The sequence below is a fragment of the Thunnus thynnus genome, chromosome 7 (assembly GCF_963924715.1).
Source record: "Thunnus thynnus chromosome 7, fThuThy2.1, whole genome shotgun sequence".
Taxonomy (NCBI): Eukaryota; Metazoa; Chordata; class Actinopteri; order Scombriformes; family Scombridae; genus Thunnus; species Thunnus thynnus.
This window is the reverse complement of record NC_089523.1, coordinates 21,156,807-21,173,018: the sequence shown is the minus strand read 5'-3', so window position 1 is coordinate 21,173,018 and position 16,212 is coordinate 21,156,807. Positions and strand designations below refer to the sequence as shown.

General features: G+C 40.6%; 2 protein-coding genes across 6 annotated transcripts in view; one reads left to right on the top strand and one right to left on the bottom strand.

The window, feature by feature from the left end:
* Positions 1 to 3,343: 3,343 nt before the first annotated feature.
* On the top strand, positions 3,344 to 4,415 carry LOC137186187 (uncharacterized membrane protein C3orf80). Its single transcript, XM_067594898.1, has one exon. The coding sequence runs from the start codon at positions 3,507 to 3,509 to the stop codon at positions 4,164 to 4,166; it is 660 nt and encodes a 219-aa protein (XP_067450999.1). The 5' UTR covers positions 3,344 to 3,506; the 3' UTR covers positions 4,167 to 4,415.
* Positions 4,416 to 7,821: 3,406 nt separating this feature from the next.
* Positions 7,822 to 16,212, bottom strand: part of ift80 (intraflagellar transport 80 homolog (Chlamydomonas)) — a 44,098-nt gene continuing 35,707 nt past the window's right edge. For all 5 annotated transcript variants that reach the window (XM_067594886.1, XM_067594887.1, XM_067594888.1 and 2 more), the window contains exons 16-20: positions 15,065 to 15,236; positions 9,671 to 9,760; positions 9,272 to 9,444; positions 8,947 to 9,070; positions 7,822 to 8,575 (exon numbers count right to left, since the gene is read on the bottom strand). In XM_067594886.1, the coding sequence (XP_067450987.1) occupies positions 8,465 to 8,575; positions 8,947 to 9,070; positions 9,272 to 9,444; positions 9,671 to 9,760; positions 15,065 to 15,236 (670 nt within the window). In that variant the 3' untranslated portion in view covers positions 7,822 to 8,464. The remainder of the gene's footprint in view (positions 8,576 to 8,946; positions 9,071 to 9,271; positions 9,445 to 9,670; positions 9,761 to 15,064; positions 15,237 to 16,212) is intronic.

The following is a 16,212-nucleotide window of genomic DNA, read 5'->3' as shown; positions in this document are numbered from 1 at the left end:
CTAAAACTGCATAGATACAGTATTTACACAACATTAAACAAGCCAAAAATTATGCACTCATCCTCCATAGTCTGCAATTTCCCAGACACAACTATTATTACATATGCTTACACAGCAAGAGATTTTTTTAATATAATCTGTGACACTATATGATCGATTATATAACACAACAATATATCATATGATGTAAAGATCAGATTGTTTCCTTAAATACAGCAAGAAAAGACGACAGAGGCTCAGGCTGGTCTCGGGGCAGTAACCCCGAGGTTGTGACTTCTGCTCTGGTGCAAACAAAGCAAAAGCCAGAACCATCAGTGGGTCCATTAACAAAGCCCAAGGCCTGACAAGGCTTTCTTTGTTTCATAATTAATGCAAACGTGATAACCGTGACATTGACCGTTGGGAGGTCCGTACATCAACGTCTCTGACACATGAAAATGAACGCTGCCATTCATCATTATACAGAGCTAATGGACCCCATAAGACTGAATTATTAAGCACAACACAAGAGACCTTTGTGCCAGATTAATGGAAGCATACAGCACATCTATTACAGTGATGCACTAGAGTCAGTGTGTTATCATTTTAATTGTTAGCCATACGGGAGGCTACTACTTCAAATTATCGTGTCAGTTAATGCAACATGAGAGCAGCTGCCATTGTGTTGCTGGTGTTAACAGATTTGTTGTGTACATACTCCTCACTGTTTCATCTCAATCCTCTCTCTCATTCTACATCTGTCTATTGAAGTTCATGCCTCAGTGTGCATCAAAAACCCATCTGTTAAATTACAGAAACCCCATTTTTGTAAATATACTACCATGCATTATTAGAAAAAACACAGAACACTTGTCCTAATGTCCTTATCTGGTCTCCAATTAGCTTGATGTGTTTGCTGAAAGCTGCTCCTGGATGGATTGAGGACAAGAAAGAGAGGGAAGATAGATAAAGACAGAGAATTTTTTATTTTTTTTTTTATATAAGAGCAGCACTTTGTGGTGGATGTAAGGGAAAGCGGGAAAAAGAGGCAGGATGTGAGGTTAGCACACTCTCGAGGAGGAGAAATAATGAGATAAAGAGGACAAACAAGTAAATGAGCGGAGAGGGAACAGATTATAGTTTGATATATTGTCGTAAAATCTCAGTGATCAGTGAAAAACAAAGATTTTAAAAAAAATGGAAACATTGAAATGCACCCTGCTTTCATAATTACTTAGACTGGTTTAATTTGGGTTGCATTACAAATCTAAAGATCACAAGCTTTCCTCTTGAGAAAGCAGAATTTGTCTTTACTTTCAAGAGACAGTGTATATTGAAAGCTGTGGTCAAAAATAGCAGTTGTTCCCTTTACATGTCAATAAGTGCCCACTAAGAAGCAGAATAGCAGAAGTGCTGGGAAAGCCCTCGAAACAATGGACCGAAAAGGGTTTCTGAACTCAACTCTCAGAGCAACTGGCCACCAGCTATTGATTGTGTATTTGTTTATTTGGTTAGAAGGACGCCCTGCGATCACGTTTCCGTAATCGAGGCAGATTACAGAGAGAAATATGATGCTGCATAAATTAGGTTGCATGATCCTGCCCTTCTACTGAATTTCACGTCATAATTCTCCAGTAATTCAATTTGGTATATTGTGCATTAGGCCTTGTTTGGGAAAGAAAGGAATACAGACTGGCTATTAGCGATAAAGAGTAACATGAAGACAAAAGGGGCTAAAACGTTCCCTAGTTTAAAAGGATCCGACACATGATTTACACTGGAGACCTCACAAAACACAGTGAGACCATATCTCATCACTACGATCCCCTTTATCTAAAATATAGTAACTGTAGTCTTCTCTGTTCCATCTAAATATCATAAATCCTGTTTACTGAGGAAAAGAGGGAGAGATAATCCTTTCAGATTCAATAAAGACATTAAGGCTTCCAGAGTGACCTTTGTCAATCTACTACAGCCACTGCAGAAAATTATTCATACAGATGCTGATTCATTGCAATACGACAAATTAATCAGATTGGCTTAATTAATCAGTTAATATTCAGTATTTGTAGCACGGCTTACTGAGCCGTCTGTCATACTTGGATGTTGTCCAAAGGAACATCTTTAATGTAAATTAACACATTGGGCGAGGAGACTATCGTTTAAACTGGAGATTTAGTTTTATGGTTATGTTCTTCAATGCTGCAGACACATAGTCCTCTGGGGTGATGCTGGACTAATGTGAATCCAGACACTCTTCTAATGGGGGGCCATTACAGCCCACATTGCGAGAACGATTCATTTTTTATGAGAGGGGTAGATCTGTTGGCGCCTTATATCAGGGGCATTTACCCTTATTGGTTACATCTGGCACTGTGTCCATTCAAGAGTCTGTAAGGATATATGTGTAAAGCATGGTTCAGCCTAATGGGGGCAATGGTCCCTAAAACGGGGTCTGAGGACTTGTAGGGATCCTTTAGGGGGTTGCCCCCAGTGGTGAAATGTAACCAAGTACATAGCCTACACTCAAGTACAAATCTAAAGTGCTTGTACTTTACTTGAGTTGAGTATTTCATGATACTTTACACTTCCACTCCACTACAACTGAGAGGATATTATTTTATTTGACAGCTATAGTTTTCAGTTTGGGTATTATACATACTAAGATTTTACATACAAATCATATTTATTATCTTAAATATGTGTATACATGCATTAATGTGTAAAATGCTATTTACACATGTGTAATCATAGTCCAATAATATAATACATAATAGTGTAATGTTTGCAGGGGTCATAACTTTTAACTTTTCAAGTACTTTTTGCTAATTACACTTGTGCATTTTTACTTGAGTGACATTTTCAATGCAGGGCTTTTAATGGAGTATTTTTTGTATTGCTTTTACTTTTAAAAGGATCAGAATAGTTCCTCCACCACTGCAGAATGAGGACCAGTCAAGTTTGACAGGCTATAATAGCGTAAAATGTTTTCTCACTCTCCCATCTATGCTCGTCACCTCTCTTACATGTACAGGATTTTCTACTGAATCTTAACATAAATCATGGAGCTCTGCAGCAAACATTGTCTGATGAGGGTTACTGATATGAAACTGTTGGGGTCACAAATCTCTTGGGCAGTTTAGATAGTGCTGGATATGACAATGTCAAGTTATAGGAACCATATTTGTGGGTTGCACTGGGAAAAGGCCATGTTAGGAAATTTAGAAAAAAAAGTCTTCACGCAATAATGATGTAAGATTATTCATGATTCCCATCACTGCTCCCTCCTGACAGCGCTTTTGCGCCACTCCTATCGCCCATGCAACAGCAGACAGGTCGTCCTCAGCAGGGGGCGGGGGTGGGGGGGTGGAGGGGGCACCTGCTGTCCTGCTCCGCGCTGCAGTGGCTGTGAGAACACATGATTAGTGCACAGCTGGAAAGAAAAGCAGACCTGTAACACCTGAACGGACTGGGACCGGGGGGACGCAACAGACGCGCACTAACTTTCCATACCTGGAGATCCAGAAATGATGCCCCGTCTGCCGTGCGGCGGCAGGACGACGTGCGGGACCACTGGCACCTTTTTGTGGGCATGTCTGGTCTCCGCTTGTCAAGCCCTCCGAAGCTGCGGGGGGGTCCAGTGCGGCGATGGGCAACAGTGTTGCCCGCCCATCGTCAACGGGAACGGCAATGCCAGCTCCGCGGTGCAATGCTGCAAGCTTCCCATCCACATCTTCTTCGACAACGTAAGCTGGTTTACGCGGAAGCTGTCGGGCATCCTGATCCTGTTGCTGCTCTTTGCCATGGGCTACTTCATCCAGCGGATCATCTGCCCGCGGCCCCGCCGGCACCCGCACCACGACCGCAGCGAGGAGCCCTCCCTCTTTCACGGGCACGCATCGGCGTCCCAGGACTCCCTGCTGGACCGGTACCCAGAGCACAGGCTCGGTGGCTTCGCCTCTCCGAACCTGCCAGCCTACGACGAGGTCAAATATTTGCCCACGTATGAGGAAAGCATGCAGGAGATGCACAGAGACCGGTCCGATGACAACTTGCTGTCGGAAAACGAGAGGAGCTGTCAGGGCAGAGTGAGAGCAGCCGGACCGAGAGCTGGAGAGCAGAGACGGGATGTCCTGGAGGTGTCAGGACAGCAGCACAGCCCAAGGACATCTCGGAACTCTGTCTGACGGGAAACAGATCTTTGGCAATGCTACAGAGACAATATAGCATTCTTATTTTAATATCATCAGGGTAATTATCTTGCAGAGATATAAACTCAAGTGCAATTATAATCCTGAATGTTAAGAATAAAAGAGGAGGCTGAGAAAATGTACGTGTTTTGCAAGATTATAGGGGATTACTCGCCTTTTGTATGCAAATGACCGCTTGGGTTAAGTAAAGGAGATTAGAAAATAAACGAGGGCTGCTGAAATTGACACTCTTTGTGTTTTTGGGACAGCTCATTTGGCTCCGGTACAATCGCATTAAGTTTTACTTCAGCAACTCAATTATAAGTGGCACCGTGAAACAGTTCTTACTCATAATGCTAAATATGCTGCTGGGCCTGAAAGACTGGCTATTCTTTTATTTATTCTATATCAAATTTGCATCCAAAAGGAAAAAAATATTTAGGTTTTTTTCTCCCCTCAGTAACCTGAAATGTGGGCTGAAAGGGAGAATGAAGGGGTGAATCTCAATTTAAATGCTGTCTGAGGAACATGTTTTATCAGCCAGGTTAGGAGCCAGTTAATTTATCAGCATGAAAGCAATATTCTCTCAACTGCTACATACACACATTTCACAGAGAGCTGAGCGTTTTATCAGTGACCTGAGCCGTGTCTGATATGCCCACTGCAAAAGCTGAAGCCACAGCATAGATGTGCAATTTTTTAAAAACGCTCTGATCCCGAGAGCCTTGCTGCCTGAGGCCATGTACAGTACATCTATCAGTGTCTTCCAGGTTCTGAATTCAGGAAAACAAAGGCAGAGATTACAGCTGGCATACTGATATGGTTTAAGCTGCCAAGAAAACAAAGTTGTATTTTGATGATAGCAATGTCAGACAAGATCCCAACTGCTGCCCTGAGCGGCACTGATGATGTACAGGTCACACCAAGCGAAGGAGGAGACAAGGGGGCATCTAACAGGAAACAAGCGTGATACTAGACAGGACTCGCATGTCATGTTATGTCTTTGTCCTGGCAGATTTTGGCAGATCGATGAATACATTCAGATCTGCCTGTATGTTTGAACTTAGGTGTTTAACAATTCCCTGCTAATTTACATTCCTGACGAATGAGACAAGAAGTGGCTTTTTTGCCTCTACAACCAAACTGACACCACACACACACCTCTTTCTATCAAGCTCAATGACCTGTTTACTTGGATTACATGTATTGGTGCACTTTCCATTAACTGCCCATTAAAATGCCTAATTGTTATAATATTGAAAACACTCATTTGTCACTAGGTGTCACTTTACTTTGACTTTGAGTGAAGTAAACAGTCACACTTGCCATATCCTCTCCTCTCCAACTCAGACGTGAAGAAATGTTAGCGCATCATTAGTCCTCTGCCAAATGAGAAGCAGAAAAATGTATTACAACGAGAATATCCACTAGATCAAGCACTCTACTCATGGCAAGCAAGACTCATATATTTACCCTTCCTGAATGGTGAAGTGTAAAGTGTTGATGGTATTTGAGCAGCTGTAAAGAGACACAGAGTGACCCTCACCTTATCAAATCAGCTAAAGTGATATATCCGAGGAACCTCCACAGTGGTTATGTGTCACTGGAAAGGCCGATGTTTACTTGTTTGGACACTTTTTTAAGAGGCAGTATATCCATTATTATTCACCAGAGTATACAGAAATTAAAAATTCTATTAGATGATTAGCTATTAAAATGCGAAACAGAACCAAATCAACCCAATTGAAGAAGTTGATGCTAAAGCATCTGTATCTGCAAAAACGAGACTTGACAATTAGAGACCTTGAGCTCCTCTAATGCCCCTGACACTGAAAATCTGAGTGTGATTGTGGTGGCTTGTGTAATCCAATACTGCCAGACCATGATGGTAGATAGTGAACAATGATGGCTTTCCTTTCCACAGGGAAATTTGTGGCTGAGTGGGTGGTGTTTGCACTTAAAAGCATTCAGTCCATGCTCAAAACCCACTGATGGGTAGATGAGATGGAGGATGTGACCCCAAGATGCATGAAGTGTTGGCTGTGTATGAGTGCTACTCGAACCATAAGAGGTGTGAATGTTGAATGTCTCTCTCTCTCTCTCTTCCCTTCACAATCATTGCACTTCATCATGAACTCCATGTCTGAGCTGTAACAGAAGGTTTGAGATCAGGCGGCATAATCAGTCTTCTAGAGACATTTTAATCAGATAATGTAAAACTGGGACATCCCCTGGCATTGGAGAGGAGAGTGATATAGTTCTCTTTTCTTCAAAAGTACACATTTCAAATCCAAACATATACTGTGTGTACAAAGATATACAGAGAGACACACAGAGAAAGCAGCACAGCACAAAACGGACAGATAAACAGAGGCAAATACACAGTACACCAACATACACACAAGACGGATTCAGTGTAAGCAACATTAGAGTCTGTGCCAATGATCCTACAGCTACAGTATCACTCACCGGACCAAACAACAGATAAATTATAAAGGTCAAATCAATGAGCATTATCCTCCTCATAAATACTACATTAAATCCAGGAAATGTATTTTTGGGGGAGCTGTATTGTTGGCCATCAATCTAATGTATAAGAACTTGCTAGTCTTTGAATATGGATCTACAGCATTGTGTTTTAATAAATCTAAAGTATCTGTATTGTATTTTGTGCAGCACAGTTTCAAATATATTTAATATTAACATAGTCCATTTGATGTTACCACTTAAAGTCCAAAGTCTGGCAGTCTGAAACATTTATGCATGAGGCTCAAAATATCTAGTGTCCTTCTAAAGTGCAAAATTGAGTAAAATGCAGAATATAGATATATCAAATAGAAAGAATGCAAAATGTATTATTTTCTTACCAAATAGAGAAACAAAAACCTAAAATTGTGTTGTATAGTTCAAGAGGATTTTCAATCATCATTTTCAATGTGTGTGGCCACTCTTAGTTCTAATGCATGTGAAACCTGACTCCTCACTGATAAGTCTTTTCATAGATTAATGGTGAATGGTCTGGATGACTATGGTTTATCACACAGTGAGTAGGCTTAGAAAGAAAGCAACTGGAGGGAGTAGAAAAAGAGAAATTGAGTGAGTCAGAGAGAGAAAAAAAAAAAAGCAACGGCAAGAGAGAATGAACCCATTGATAGATTTTCCTACATCTACTGTTTTCTCTCATGTTTTAGCATCTGTGGCCACTCACAGTTTCGGGGATTATGCCGATCACTTTCTACCATATCTGTCCACACCATCATGATATGGTCTAGCAGTTGTTTCTGGAGAGCCCTGAGATAGATCTTCTCCCTCATTTGTCCCTCCTGGGCCACTAGAGGAGATGGATAGGCTATTATGGTCCGTTGATGTACTGGCTCTCTGCCAACCAGGGGGTGGAGCTGAATGGCAAGCAGTTGGTTTCACACCTCAGCAGAAAAGGAAATACAAGAATAACTCAAAGAGAAGTACATACTGTGGATATATTCGACTCTAAAACACACAAGCACTCAGAAATACCTTCTGGGTGTATGCGTAAAGCTGAAAAAACATCTCAAAGACACTCTGTGATCTTTGTATGAAACTGATGAGGCATCAAGACATTAAAGGAATAGGTATGAAATAGGGAAGGAAAGGTAAAAGAGGAGATTTAGGCTGAATATAAACAGTATTTTCATATGTTTTATTAACTGACATTCTATTTTTGTGTTTACAGAGGGCATTTTTTCAAATATATAAACTGTAAAAATATCTATCTATATATAAAGACAACATCAAGCATCACTTACAAGAACGAATATATACATTTTTGCATGACTGATTCAACCAAATTAATTTTGACAAATGGGAAAAAATTAACAATCAACTATGGACTTGAGACACTGAAATATCTGTGAAGCTGTTATGACAGAAAGGCCATAGTGGTTTTGTTGCTGAGAAATACAGATACCTTTAATGATATTCTATGAGTCAAGTTATCCACCCACAGTAACAGATTTCCATGTACAATGTTGCAAATGTCTTGTATTACACAGCATACACCACAAGTTTGTAGTGTAATAGTCAAAGTCAAGTGTAATATCTTTAATGGCCTACTAATCTTCACATCTCTTACTGTTCCTTTGGTTTTTACTTTAAGTTAATGTATTTATAACTAATGGTGGAGATTGTACCTCAAGTACAGACATTGTTTTATTACCCTGAGGCTGGGCCAAACCACCTAATATCCACCAAATGTCAAAAACACATGGGAATCAATTTCTGCAAAGCTGATGTTTTAGAGAAAGGTCCCCTGAACATTAACGTCGCACAGCCACGCTGCTCCTGACAGAGGCATTAGCGGCTTTCTCTCTCTCCTTAGACAACTCCATCTCTATCTTCGCCTGGATTTTCTCCCAGTCCACCTCAACCTGGCAGAGAGACAGAAAGATGTGATGAAATAAGATTAGTTAAACTAATGTCCTTTGCTATTAGCAGTATGAGACTGATTAAGTAAAGCTGCTAAACTAGTCACTAGTTTAAGCCTTTCCTCCATCTTTGTTAACAGCTCAGTTACACAGGCTTATCCCTTTGCTCTTTTGATGAAAAGCAGAGAAAAAGTCACAGTGATGTAGAGTGTTTGTTCTCTCAACTGGAGGTGCTCAGGGTGTAAAAGCAGTGTGTAAAAAGCTTATAACTCATGGGAAAGAATTAGAAAAGGGCACCCTCCACTGCTAAAAATGCAAGTGATTGCCACCGTAATCAATTAATGCAGTGCAACAGACAGGCTGCCCTAGCTTACCCCCTCAGCATACTGCAGGAATCTCTTATTGGTCTCCTTCCTGCCAAATTTCTGTAGGAACTTCTCCCTATAGGCCAGCACAGTGTCCACATGGGTCTTGTGTTTGACTGCCAGCTCCAGTGCCCTGGACACAGATGAAGATGAAGACATAAGAACACATCTTGTATGGATGAGGATGCTTCATTCACCTCAACTCTAACCCAAATACTAAACCCTCTGTTAAAAATATCCCCTTACGAGCCTGATAAAAAGTATCCTCCAACAATACTCATATTTTCCCTCTCCTTTCAGCTGCACCTTTGTACACGCAAACAAAGAGTAGTACCTTTCCCAGTTGAAAAGGTCAATGTTGACTTGTATGGCCTGGTAGATGAGACCAGCTTGTAACAGAGTGGCCTCAGCCTCCTGGACCTGACCACTGAACATCAGCATGTGGGCCAAAGACGACTCCTTAGATGGTTGTTCCTTGATGAAGTTGATGTACTGCACTCTAGGTAACTGGGAGGAGGGGGGATATGATATGCAGAGAGAAAAGAAGAGATTGTGAACAAGATACTACTGTAATTTAGTCTCTTTGACTCACATATTCTGTGGAAATCCTTGAAGTTTGGTGAGATTCAACCTTGTGTGTCACTCCTTGTGTGTGTGCATGTGTTCTGGAGTTGGAATACCTGGTTCAAAAACAGTGTTTTTGATTGACTGATTCATTAAATGATGCTCTTACCTCTCCAATGGCAGCGTAAGCCATCTCCGCTGTGGTCAGCTCCCTGTTGGCCATTGCCATGCCAGCAAGACAAGCCCACAGAGACTGGTCCTGCAGATGGGAACAGAGAATCTTTAAATGACAATATCGTACCATCTCACACATTGACTAGGAGGATAGTTTTTGAAGTAGTTAGCTATTTCAATACTCTAATTATTATCTGGACATGTAATCACTTATAGTCGCCCCTTTTCTACATCTTATATTCAAAGTGCAAAGTCAGTTAAAGCTAGCATTGATTGAGAATATAACAAAGCATGTTGGGGATGGCAGATTCAAAGTAGATAGACGTGTGTGCACACAAGAACAAGGTATGATGGTGTCTTTATTGTCCCCATCACATGATGCTGATAACCTGGAAGACCGCACTGTAGTCGTGCTTGGAAGTCATTGAAAGACATGCATGACACACAGGAACAGACATAGACACAGGGTTTGTACATCTTTTTAAGAGTAAAATTCAAGCACTTTCAAGGTACCTAAAACAAAACTTTCCATACTCTCGAAGCCTTTATCATCACATCTAAATTGTTACTATAAATGCAATTGTGAAAAATAAAGTTTGGAGAATTCCCTCATACCAACAGCAATCAATGTAGAGATTGTCACTTTGTTTATTTTACCAGCTGTTCATATTAACTTTGATTGTATGTTTTGATCATGATTATTTAATGGTTGCTGATTTCCAGAGTAAAGGATCAACAGAGGACTTATCTAGCTATGAATGATGAGACACAAGAAAACAAGAAAAGAACTTTCCTTTTTTTGGCTACAACAGACAGCCTTTAAAGCATTTAAAAAAACAATTTATATGTTTGCATATAAAAGCGAGTACAACAACATTTATATCTGTTCAAACAACAAAAATGATCAAATGAACAAAATTATCAGATTATCCCAGATTTTTTTTTTTTTTTAAAGGAAAATCATTGTTAAACAAAACTATTTGCATTGCAGCCAGAGTATATAAAGTATAGTGACTTACAATGGTTTGTATTATTACTCTGGGTTTAGTGTTACAGTAAATTACTTAGTAAAATTCAGTAAATTAGTATATTTAGATGTTTATTCAGTCTATTTACACATTCAGATTAGAAAATATCTACATATCTACATTAGAAAAGTTTAGTGCTCATGGAAACCCATTCAGTTCTTTTACTTTCTCATTTATCTGACGTTCCACCATCTCAAGGTGGACCACCTTCTCTTTGCGGCTCGTTGAAGTCTGTTCGCTTTGGAAATCGAGTCAAGAGTGAGACTTGAGGCTGTGATCATAGAAATGGCTGAACTACTTCAGGACTTCATCACAGGATCAATCATGGATGCGGCCAGATTCCACAAGGATCTGAAGAACACTGGTGAGTTTCTTCACACTTGCTTCTTTGCTCCTGATGAGCATTCTTGGGTCTAGCACTGATAGATGTCTCACAAAGGGATGACTGATTGTAGCCTTTTTAAACAGCTTTGAGACTGTCTTAATCAAAAACAATTTACAGTACAATTTACAGTTCTGTCTGAACTCCAGCCTCAGCCTTTGAGCGTTTGGGTGTTTCTGTGGTCCTCATGGACTCTTGCTGCAATGAATCCAACATGTGACATCAACATGGTTCTCCACATCATTATATTCTACCTGTAGCAGCTTCAGTGTGGTGCTGGCATTTTGCATGACAGCTGGCTTTATGAACTTCTCTGGTAACCCTCTCAGCAAACTGGAAACATCCTCATTCATAAATAGTAGCGTGGGTTCATTACTCTGGTATTTTCTTAAGAAAGGAGAGATTTCCTTTGCCACCATGAGAAAAAAAGCTCAGTTTTGCTGGGAAGAGACCATCTCCAATAATGTTCTCAGCAGCTTTAAACGACTTGTTGGATGGTTCTGCCGCTTTTCCTTGTTTTGCAGCAATTATGTAGGTATTCAAGAAGGGCAGGATCTGAAGAGCCTGAACCACCACCTCCACATTCTCCAGCTGTCGGTGACTACAGAAATCAAGGGGGAAACTTGACGACTCAGTCACCGCTGAATAGTCTTCCCTGAGCGCTGGAACATCTTTAAAAAGCCACTTCAGGCTTGAGAGGGCGCTCGCTAGCTCCCAGTTGGTGGCTGCACAACCAGCCCTGAAGGAATTGTGCAGAATGTGCAGACCGCAGTTCCCAACCTCCACCATCTTCTTGCCAGTTTGGGTTTGTATGTTTTTTGCAGGAGTGAGAAAAGCTTCCAATTTACATTGTGGCCATCCGTTGAAATCTGTATGAGGCTGTGGAAACCGACATCTGTGCACACAGATTAAATTTTCTCATGGATTTGGTCTGAAGTGTGATGCCCCATGAAAAAAGAATGGAAGTACCTTGTTTGGACACAGCTGTCATGCCAGTATCTTAAGTAGATGTCAAGCTGGCAAGTCCTCAACAAAAGCACATATCCTGATCCTTTCTTTACTCTCTCCTTCATTAGTGACAAGAAACAGGGTGCTATGCCAAATGTTCCAAGATATGCTGCTTTCTTCTCCCCACAAGTGAACTGCTTTGCAATGCCACTGTCAGGAAACATGGTTTGGAAAACAGCTCCAATGTTCTCACATGACTTGTAGAAGTAATGACTCGTAATCACTTTTGTTGCCCAACAAATTTCTGCCATCAGTGCTGGGTTTGAGGTAACAAAAGGTTTCAGAATGTTTGCACGGTTGCCTGCTGCAGGAGTAGCTGTGGTTTCACCAGTTGATGTTGAAGCTTCACTGCGGAGTGCTTCAGATGTCGGATGTAAAAATAAGCCCCCAAGGTGGGACCTGACCTGAGTTTTGAAAGGTCTTCATGCTTCTTGCCTTGAACAAAAGGGGAAAAAATAAAACAAAAACAAAATGAGGACCACCCAATTATAAAAGTAAGTAGAATAAGGTCCATTACTTGAAGTATAATCTAACCTAACATATTTAACATTAAATCAATTATTGCAATTTAATTAGAGCAACACATCATCATTAGCAACATTACAGAGGGGTAAACCTAGCAAATACACTATATAAAGCAAAATAAATGAGTCTACACTCATGACTTAATGTGTTTCTCTTTAACAGCAGCAGGGGGAAAGATTGGTGTACAGACAGCCTTCTTTATTGTGTAATTATTGTCAAAGAAAACTCCTGACCTGAACCTTTTATGGGAGAGTGCGGTGTCACATAACCTGCTTAACTTTTCACTAGCTATATTGGACGAAGTGGACTAGGTAAGTAAAATGGATGCCCAACTGAAACCTCAACTATGTCAAGCTTGAAAATCTCACAAGAATAGATCTATCTTGCTAACAAAATGAGGTAGGCCACACGGACCAGCAGTATGTAGACACCTAACTGAAACCTAATTGACATAGAGAAAATCAACATGCTTGAGTTACTAACCCTAACCCTGTCTATTTGAAGAAAACTGCTACAGACTACGGCTTGAGTATGAAAGCCTCTGTTTGCACGTGTGCCTTCTGTGGAGGACGGCGCCACGGTCTTGCGAACGACCATAAACAAGGCTTAATGCTCAATTATATATCCCACCAAAAATTTAAATGATAGACATTTAGAACTCAAACATGTTAATTTTCTCTATCAATAAGGTTTCAGTTAGGTTAGGTTATCGGCATTTGGCATGAATTTCAGTATACATTGATGAAATTTAGCAGCTGGCTAGCCAAAAATGTGGCGTACCATACACTATGCATGTACAAACATGATGCAATTTTACTTGGCTGTCGTTAACAACTTTTAGATAAATTTAACTTTTACCTCTTGAATGGTTGGCGTGTTCCGACTCCTCCATCTCCTTTCTGCAGGTTGTGCAATACGCCTTGCTTTCTGTGGCTCCTCTCTGCAGCCATTTTTTATATTTTTCATTAGCCATCCAGTTGTCATTAAAACAACAACCTGGCATGTTGCTAAAGCGATAACAAAATCCACCTGTTCTCTAGTAGCTGATGAGCAGGTACAACAGTTAGCTAGCTACCGTCAATGTGCTTGCACACACAACATCAAAAGTAAGAGGACACGTGCGCATTCTGAGAGCAGATGGTCGCCCTCATGACGGCAGGTTTACACCAAACGCTGAGCGGAATGGAAAAACGCGCCTTTTTCATTTTGGTGCCCACGTCAGTCAATCTAGCTCTGGTCCGATCCGCTCCACTTCGTGTCTGGTGTAAGACGCCAGGAGACAACAAACAACTACAATGATGGCATCGTTTCATTTCAAATATTAAAAGATTTTTGGTTTACATGAGTGATTGTGTAGATGAAACACCAGATTATGTTGAAAATCAAGCATTTTCCAAACCTCTTAGACATTTTCTGCACACAACATTAATGAATGTAAACAAATGTTTCACCACTTTGTTCCGTGCAGCTGCATTCATTAAATGGAGCCTTAACCACTAGTTGGCCAACAGTTGAGCAAACCTCACACTGGAGTCACCACTCTGTAACTCCCCCCCCTTTAATCACTGTCCATCACTAACAGCTCTAATCGGAAACCACTTATGGAAAACAACAAACAACACTGTCATTCCCAGCCTGAAGTCAGAATGATACAAAAATGTAATCACAGATAAAAAATTATTCTTCTACTGTACTGTATATTAAGTATTACTGTTTGTGTGTATGACTTCAAACTCCTGTGTATCAACTCTTAGCAGGTGAGCACTTACTGACAACTAAGACTGTGATTCTGGGAAAAGCCACGCTGCCACTAAACTTACCAGAAGTAGAGGGGGGGAGGGGTCAAGGAAAAAGCTCTTCATCCCTTTTGTCCCACCCTCCTCTTGCTACTAGTCGTCCATTTCTCCAGAGTTGTGGTTATTGCATCATTGCCCAAGCAAAGACTCAGTCTCACACTGCGTCCAGTGTGTGTGTATGCATGTGGAGAGTTTACACATGCTTATAGTGGCGTGTGCATTTATGAGTGAGGTCTAGGGGGGCTAAATCCGGTAAATGGTGTCACCAGGCTAATTGAAGGCTAATTAAAGCCTGCTGGTTTGGTCCCATAAACCTGTCTACTACCTTCTCATTTCAGACTCTGTCTCGCTCTCTCCCATACATATATGCACGTGTGCGTGTGACACACACCACAGGAACCCAAACAGTTCCAGAGCCCTAGACTGCAGGACACGTCACGCTATCTTAAGGTCAATTACATTAATCCAAATGCCAAATTGAAGAAATTTAGATTAAATTAAAATAATGCACTCTGACACATATTTAATAAGAGGATACAAACACTAAGACCAGATATAGCAATGTCATCGTAGGTATAGCCAATTTCAAACTGATAATATTTTATTTGTCAGAATTTGTCTACATAAATCGGGAAAGACCGATATCTTACTTTGGCAAAGCGGCAGAGGCGCAGTGCATCCTCCCAGCGTGCAGAGGTGCTGTATTCGTGAAGGAGGGTTGGGTAGGGAGGCACACTGCTGTACACTAATGAACCGTCTCCTTGGCGTAACGTCACCTTGGTGCCCACATAGCTCAGAATGTGGGGTGCACGGCTGAACTCACTTTGAAGGGGACAAAGACACACATCAGAATTAGAATGAACGCTCACGTGACTACAATCTCACATTTCGTATTATAAAACATCTTGCTTTATAGCTTTCTATAAAGCTATGCATTTATGAATATTAAGTTGTCAAATTCTCTGGCCTTGCTATCCATACTATCAGGACAAACAACAGTTACCAGCCAAATGCTGAAAAACAGTGGACGTGGCTAATGAGCCTGTCTAATCCTCCAGCTATTTTGGTCTGCAGTCAAACACTGTTTGAAGTGTGGGTTCAGTAAGTACAGTAGGTGAAGTTGATTCAAGGATTTATCAGTCACTGATACTGGGGACTTCTAAAAAAAAACTGACTTCTTGTCGCTGCACTCCATTTGATCTGAGTTGCTTAACACCATGTCTAAACACAATGCTTCAAACTAATATGAAAGCTTTCATGAAATGTGTTTGCAAGTATTGATAAAAAATATTTAACTTGTTAACATTTAAGGTAGGTAGAAGATGATGGATTGTGCTGACCATGCAATTTTTGCCAGTATGCGTATGTGTGTTATGTGTGCCAGAATTTCTAATACAAAGAGTAATTTGTGGCAGCCCACCACATATACAGTAAATCTGCTGAACTGATGAAATAATATACTGAAAGTGTTGCTCTTGGTCCAACCTGCCTTCCATCCAAGATATTCTAAAAAGCTAGAAGCATTGGTTAAAGTGGGGTCTTTATATTTGTTTTTTTTATTAGGTCTTGTCACTTGGCATTTGGTGTTCTCCATTTGCACACTGTATAAAAAGAACATTTCAATGAGAAATTTGGCTACTGGAGCACCAAAATAGTAAAAGCAGAACATCAAACAGAAAATAGCAATTTTTCAGCATAAACAACCAAAAATTGCATCATTATCATATAAAGTGCAAATGTGTGAATGGATGTACAAATGTGTGTTTTTTACATACAGTATGTTGCACAAAACTGTGCA

What these genes read in the sequence shown, in the direction of transcription:
- LOC137186187 (XM_067594898.1), top strand. Translation starts at nt 3,507, where the DNA reads ATGATGCCCCGTCTGCCGTGCGGCGGCAGGACGACGTGCGGGACCACT.